General features: G+C 39.7%; 1 protein-coding gene across 3 annotated transcripts in view; it reads right to left on the bottom strand.

The window, feature by feature from the left end:
• ANXA13 (annexin A13) overlaps window positions 1-2,024 on the bottom strand; it is a 50,943-nt gene extending 48,919 nt beyond the window's left edge. The window contains exons 1-2 of one of the 3 annotated variants that reach the window (XM_045453743.1): window positions 1,906-2,024; window positions 399-521 (exon numbers count right to left, since the gene is read on the bottom strand). In XM_045453743.1, the coding sequence (XP_045309699.1) occupies window positions 399-521; window positions 1,906-1,920 (138 nt within the window). In that variant the 5' untranslated portion in view covers window positions 1,921-2,024. Of the gene's footprint in view, window positions 1-368; window positions 522-1,905 lie in introns of those variants that run through there. The other 2 variants (XM_045453744.1, XM_045453745.1) reach the window with 2 other exon arrangements.
• Window positions 2,025-7,225: the final 5,201 nt, after the last annotated feature.

The following is a 7,225-nucleotide window of genomic DNA, read 5'->3' as shown; positions in this document are numbered from 1 at the left end:
CAAGTCATTACCAGGACAGTTTTCTGTCCAAAAAAGCTTTGCATTTACTTATTTTGAAACATAGTCTTAGAACATATTCATTCCTTGTGCAATGTTAAATTCCATTAGTATTTTCTAAAATGTCCTACTGGCCATGCTCTCCATTGTAAGGCACTGTTAAGGGGACACCGATGGGAATGGAAACTGAGCTCCTAGATTACATTTTTACATTAGCTACAAACATTGAAACAGACGTTTGTGTGGGGAAAGATTTCTTTGCTTGGAAGTAATGCCTGATGATGACATTTTCAGGCCAGAGGATTGTGGAGGATCCACTGTGACAAGTCATTGGTGAATAATACTGGGCCCACGAGAGAGCCCAGTCATACCTATGATTTGGAGGGAAAATCAGTGCTTACAGGCTGTTGGGCCTCTGGCTCTCCATTCCCTGGTGCGTGGCTGAGAGGCTTCACGGCTGCCGAGGGTTGGATGTCCCCTTTGGGCAAATGTTGACTACCTTCTGAGAGGGAGTAAGACTGGCTCTGAAGATTCAAAAAAGAGATACATAAAAATGCTAGACCACTCACACAAGCCAGAGGCCCCATGGGGTTGACATTCAAAAGATGAAAATGTCCTCCTGAACTGCTATGGCAGGGACCACTTATTCCTGAGGCCCTCTGTGGCTATCAGGAATATCTTAAAAGTAGGCTTCAGGGGCAGCTGGGTAGCTCAGTTGGTTAAGCGCCCGACTCTCAGTTTCAGCTTAGGTCACGATCTCACGGTTTCATGAGTTCGAGCCCTGCACTGGGCTCCTGCTGACAGTGCAGAGCCTGCTTGGGATTCTGTCTCCCTCTCTCTGTCTCTCTCCCACTCACGCTGTCTTTGCCTCTCTCAAAATAAATAAATAAACTTTAAAAAAAAGTAGGCTTCAGTTTCTCTGAAAGATATACTGAATGTAAGGCTCATAATCTTGACTAGCAAGAAAATGTTATCTACAGAAGATTTTAAATATAACACCTCCCCAAAGAAGATATTTGTAGGCTTGCAACCATTGAGTGCAAATTTCGTTTATAGCAAAGGGAAAAAAACCTTCATAAACAAAGCGATAGTTTACAGAACATTTTTGAATTTTTTTTGTTTTTGCTTCTAGTTTACATACAATAAGTCATTTCTTGCCAGGGGAAGCTACAGTTGGTACAGTAAAACCTCATTAAAATTTTTATTGCAACAGTTTTAGATATACATTTTTCAATGTAAAAAAAAAATCACAATTTAACTCAGACCTGCCTTGTGTGTCGTTGGTTTCAAATGGTAGTATTTTAGTCTATTTTTAGTCATTAATAGTTTATAGACACAGTATTCACATGAGCGTAGACATTTCAGAATAAAAACCTAAATATTAAGTCCGTTCCTTGGATATCTGCAAATATCTGAATATTTGATGCTGCTTAGAACTAATACTGCTTAGAAATAATATTTTCACTTTTCAGTCCAAGTTATATGGCCTTGGCCTCATAGGAGTACTTTTGCCTTGGTTTACGGATATTTGTAACATGAACCTGTCTTCCCCACAAAACCCTTATGGGCAGAGCCTACCAGATTTTATGCAACTTTGCTACAACTAACAGCTTTAATCATACATTCCACAAACACGTATTAACCATTTGCTCTCTGTGGGGCACTGTTTACTATCTTGTTTTAAATACTTCTCTTTAGCCTCTCCTAAGAGATTTTTGACCAATGGAGAAAAAAATATATTCCAAATGCATTTTAAAAGCATGGTATGCTGTTGTGAAAACCAACGGTAAGGAGTAATCACAATGGTATAGTGCAAAATTATTAATCATGATTTCACAGTTTAAATTTCTCCACATGCTAACTAAAATGAAAACTTTGTTTGATTCCCAAAAGGCAATAAATACTTACATGACGATTGCCCATTTTCGTTTTTCTAAGCTAGTTGTTCTGTATTTCATTAAGAGATCAGGTCTCCTTCAGGCCAAGTTTATAATAGTTTTCCCAGGGCGTAATATCTCTTGTGTTTAATAAGTAACTTTTGGCATTGAATTTGAATACATTATTGGGGATGGGTAGGGAGTGGTGATAGCTACAAATGAGCTTAAGCTTCCCAAGCTACTTTGTAGACCATCTTTTTAAAATAAAATATTTATTAACACATCAAGTATGGGCTTTTTAAGTTGAATAGAGAGCTGCTTTTCGACTAAAGGGCTAAACCTGTCTCACTTCTGGATTATTGAAAGGGTCATAATTTGTTTATTTTGGGTGTTTATTTAAAATTTTATAGCTTGTAATAATAAAAGCATTAACCAAACAAGACTGAAAAATCTTACCGTTTTACTAATACCACCATTATTATTACACAGAATCTTTTTTACACAGAATCTTTTTGAGGGCAACATTGAGTTATGTTAACATCATCTTTATAATCTAGCTGGTTTTTGAATTAAAAAGTAATATGTGCAGATGGTAGGTTTTTTTCTAATAGTGTGAAAAGGAAACCTACTGACTTCCCAGGCCCTCCTCCTGGTGGCTTCTTCTGAGTCCTTCCAGAAATTGTTTGCATACACAGCCATGTCTGCCTGTCTATTTACCTTTCTTTCTTTCTTTCTTTCTTTCTTTCTTTCTTTCTTTCTTCCTTCCTTCCTTCCTTCCTTTTTTCTTTCTTCCTTCCTTCCTTCCTTCCTTCCTTCCTTCCTTCCTTCCTTTTTTTCTTTCTTTCTTTCTTTCTTTCTTTCTTTCTTTCTTTCTTTCTTTCTTTCTTCCTTTCTTTCTTTCTCTGGACTGTGTTTTTTTGTTTGGTTTTGTTTTGCTTTGTTGTCAGCACATGGGTTTATACAATGCATTCTTTTCCATGCCTTGTATGCTTCATATACTAAAGACATAATATGACACGGACACATTTCTTTTTCAGTGACCACATAGTAGTTTACCATGAATACAAACCAAACCTTACATCATCAGTCCACTATTCAAGGTCATTTTGTGTTTTTTGTGTATTTTCATTTATACATCTTTGCCTGTGTGTGCGTGTTTATCTATAGAATAAAATCTAAAGATGTAATTGCTGGACAAAGAGTAAATGCATTTACAATTCTGACGGATCTTGCCCAGCTGTCCTCTGCACAGGTATTGAAACATTGAACTAGTCTCAAAGTCCAGCTAACCCATGAGCCTGACTTCATTTTTTAAAATTAATTAATTTAATTATTTTGTGAGACTGACTTTTTTATTTTTATTTTTTTTAAATGTTTATTTATTTTTGAGAGAGACAGAGACAGAATGCGAATGGGTTAGGGGCAGAGAGAGGGGAAGACACAGAACCCGAAGCAGGCTCCAGGCTCCGAGCTGTCAGCACAGAGCCCAACGCGGGGCTCGAACTCACCAGCTGTGAGATCATGACCTGAACCGAAGTCAGACGTTCAACAGACTGAGCCACCCAGGCACCCCAGAGACTGACTTTCTAAAGACAAAATGTATATCCCCCTAAAATAATATGCCAGTGTCCATATTTTTCTACATACTGGCCACACTAAATATTATGAGACTTTTTCATTTCTTCCAATTTCAAAGATGAAAAATGGTTATCTCAGTGTTTAATGTACATTCCTTTCTTTTGATATTCTTTTTGTTTCTACATAGCATCATTTTAATTTTTTTCTGTAAATTTTTACTTAAATTCTAGTTAGCTAGCATATAGTGTAATACTGTTTTCAGGAGCAGAATTTAGTCATTGATCACTACATTCTTTTGATATTCTTGATATTATATATCACTTCCCTTAAAAGTCATTTGCATGAATTTTTCTGTGGTCTGCTTATGTCCTTTATTTTTATTTTGAGTTATAAGTCTTTTCGTTATTTATTTATAACATTTTATAATAAGATCTAGGCCTTTGTCAATTGTAACAATTATTTCCCCCCAATTTGTTGTTCGTCTTTTGTTTCTGTTTGAGTGTGTTTTGTGCATATATGTGTGAGTGCAAAAAGCATTAGTTTTTATGGATGTATTGACTTGCTTAGAAAAACATCTCTACATTGAGATGATCAAAATTTCTTGTACATTTTCTTCAAGTTTTTTTAATGGCTTCTTTTTTAAAGGCTTACATCTTTGATCCATTGTAATTGACTTGATGTAGAATAAGGAAAGAATGGATTCAGATTTAGTTTTGGTTATTCAAGAAAGCCTAGATAGTTATTAAATAATTCATCGTTCCTCATCTAGCCCAAGATTCCATCTTTATTTATTTTTTTCAAGATTCCATTTTTTTATGCTAAATTCCCATATAATATAGTGTTAAAAATTCTGGTAGGTTTATTAAATTCTGATTGTATATATTTATACTTTTGTTCTTTCACCTTTATCTATTGAGTGCCTTGGATGTGCTAATTGGTAGGACTATAATGGGGAGCAAGATAGATTTGAATTTTCTCTTCCTAGAATATAGTCCAATGGAGGAGCTATTCAAAAAACAAACCATTACAACATATTGTACAGCCTGTGAAGAAAATCAACAGGATGCTATGATAGAGGATAGTGTGTGTGTGTGTGTGTGTGTGTGTGTGTGTGTGTGTGTGTGTAATTTACTTTAAAGAGAGGTAAGGCTCTTCAAGGAGATAACATTTAAGCTGTGAACAAAAGGATGAGAAGGAACCCATCATTTGAAAAGAGAGTGTTCTAAATCAGATGCTCGTAGTTTACGCTGAGGATCAGAAATAAGAAAGAGCTTTGCTAATTGCAGGAAAAGAGAGATGGTGAGTGAGGCTGGATTCTACAATGTGCCAGGTGGGAGGACGGGTGCAGGAGGCGAACAAGACAAAACCCTCCTCCAGGAATTTGCAGTGAATGTGGGGGGAGGGGAATGACAAGAAGACATGAATTAGCAACTTAGACTTTGACCATTCTCTATGATTTTGGCCTTGAAGTGTCTAATTTGGGCTCTGTAGCCCAAATTGGGACTCCCAGCCCCAGACTTTTCAGGGACAAGTTGTCTTGCTCCATATCTCTCTGCTGGTTTGGAACCACCCTCTGCGTCACTAACCCTTCCTAGAGTGCTTGATCAGTGAAGTCTCCCTCCCTCCCTTCCTCCCTTACCCCAGGCTGTCAAAGCTCAAAGTTCAGGAGGAACAGGGCAATTTCATGTGCAATGATCGAAGTGGAGATAAGTTCTGTTTAGGGCTCACAGGAACTGGTACAGTAGAGATATAGTTTATGGCCCCAGGGAGGTGAGATAGAAAGCTTAGAAGCCAAGGTGAGAAGTTGACAGACCCTTTTAGTTTTCTAGAATGCCACCACTATAGCCACCTCTTGATAATTTCACTTTGCCCATGGTCAAGTTTGGATCTGACTGGAACAGAGCTGTTCTAGTGTCATCTTCTTTCTGCTTCCCCAGCTGGATGGGCCCACAGGAAGGTGGCTGGAATAATTCCCAGCAAGAGCAGCAGGAGGAAGGAAAGGGAATTCCCTGTGACCCCAGGTCATTTCTGGGAGGTCGTCATGGTTGGGGGCCCAGCGGGAAAGGAGGGAATCTGCCTGGGAAAGAAGAGTAAGCAGACATTTTAGGAGAGAGGGCACAGAACAGTGAGGGAAGGGTTTTCGTTTGTTTGTTTGTTTTACTATCATCTTACAGATTTAGTGATTCCAAATTATTACAGGTGCCTCATATTTTTCTCTACTAGACCTCTACTAGGTCTGTTCATTTACATCTCTTGAACTTTGGTGGTTTTCTTTTTTTTTTTTTTTTAATGTTTATTTATTTGTGAGACAGAGAGAGACACAGCATGAGCAGGGAAGGGGCAGAGAGAGAGGGAGACACAGAATGTGAAGCAGGCTCCAGGCTCTGAGCGGTCAGCACAGAGCCCGACGCGGGGCTTGAACTCACGAACTGTGAGATCGTGACCTGAGCCGAAGTCGGACGCTTAACCCACTGAGCCACCCAGGCACCCTGAACTTTGGTGGTTTTCAAAGTGGTGATGTCAGCCAAAGTTCTAATCTCCTTCTAACCTTATGGGTCTCCATAGCAAGTCATAGATCCGTCTTGTCCAAGAAAGTCTCTCCTTCTGTATCACCCACCAAGGTTAAGTTTCTAACACTTCTTAACAATGTCATTTATGGGACACCTGGGTGGTTCAGTCGGTTGAGTGTCTGACTCGTGATTTCAGCTCAGGTCATGATCTCACAGTTCATGAGATCGAGCCCCACGTGAGGCTCCATGCTGACAGCATGGACGGAGCCTGCTTGGGATTCTCTCTCTCTCCCTCTCTCTCCGCCCTCCCCCCTCAAAATAAATAAATGAACATTTTTTTAAAAAAGGTCATTTATAGGGGCACCTGCGTGGCTCTGTCGTTTAAGCATCTGACTTCGGCTTAGGTCATGATCTCGCGGTTTGTGGGTTCGAGCCCTGTGTGGGGCTCTGGGCTGATGGCTCAGAGCCTGGAGCCTGCTTCCAATTCTGTGCTCCCTCTCTCTCTGCCCCTCCCCTGCTCATACTCTGTCTCTTTCTCTATCTCAAAAATAAACACTTTTTTAAAAATGTCATTTATATATTTGTCATGGGTTAAATTGTATCCCCCAAAAAGCAAGTTGAGATCCTAATCCTCAGTACCTATAACTTTATTTGGAAATAGAGTCTTGGCTGATGTAAGCGAGTTAAGACGAACCCTTTAGGGTGGGCCTAAACCCATTATAACTGGCGTCCTTATAAGAAGAGGAACACACGGGGGCGCCTGTGTGGCTCAGTTGGTTAAGCGACCGACTTCGGCTCAGGGCATGATCTCACAGTTTGTGAGTTTGAGCCCCACATGGGGCTGTGTGCTGACAGCTCAGAGCCTGGAGCCTGCTTGGGATTCTGTGCCTCCCTCTCTCTCTGTCCCTCCCCTACTCATGCTCTCTCTCTGTCTCTCAAAAAATAAATAAATGTTAAAAAAAAAAAAAAAGACCCTGAAAGTAACACATTGTCCAGCAAGCATAAAGACAAACATCTCAAGGTATAAAAAGCCTTCTTAACTCAGTGACTGGCTAACCTGTACTTGCGCATTTGCCACGGGCAGGATACCGTGCTAAGCTAAGGACATGTGGACAATGTAGGACATAGGTCTTATGTTCTAGTAGGGGAAATAAAACATCCATGGAAGAAAAAAATGCCTCAATTTGATAGAGCATTTTGTGGCAGAAGCACCATGGCACTGAGAGAGCAAAGACCTGGGTCTAGGGTGGTCTCTGTTACAAC

This window comes from Leopardus geoffroyi, chromosome C3 (assembly GCF_018350155.1).
Source record: "Leopardus geoffroyi isolate Oge1 chromosome C3, O.geoffroyi_Oge1_pat1.0, whole genome shotgun sequence".
In the NCBI taxonomy this organism is placed as follows: domain Eukaryota; kingdom Metazoa; phylum Chordata; class Mammalia; order Carnivora; family Felidae; genus Leopardus; species Leopardus geoffroyi.
Note: the sequence above shows the minus strand (reverse complement) of the source record. Positions and strands in the feature narration are given on the sequence as shown.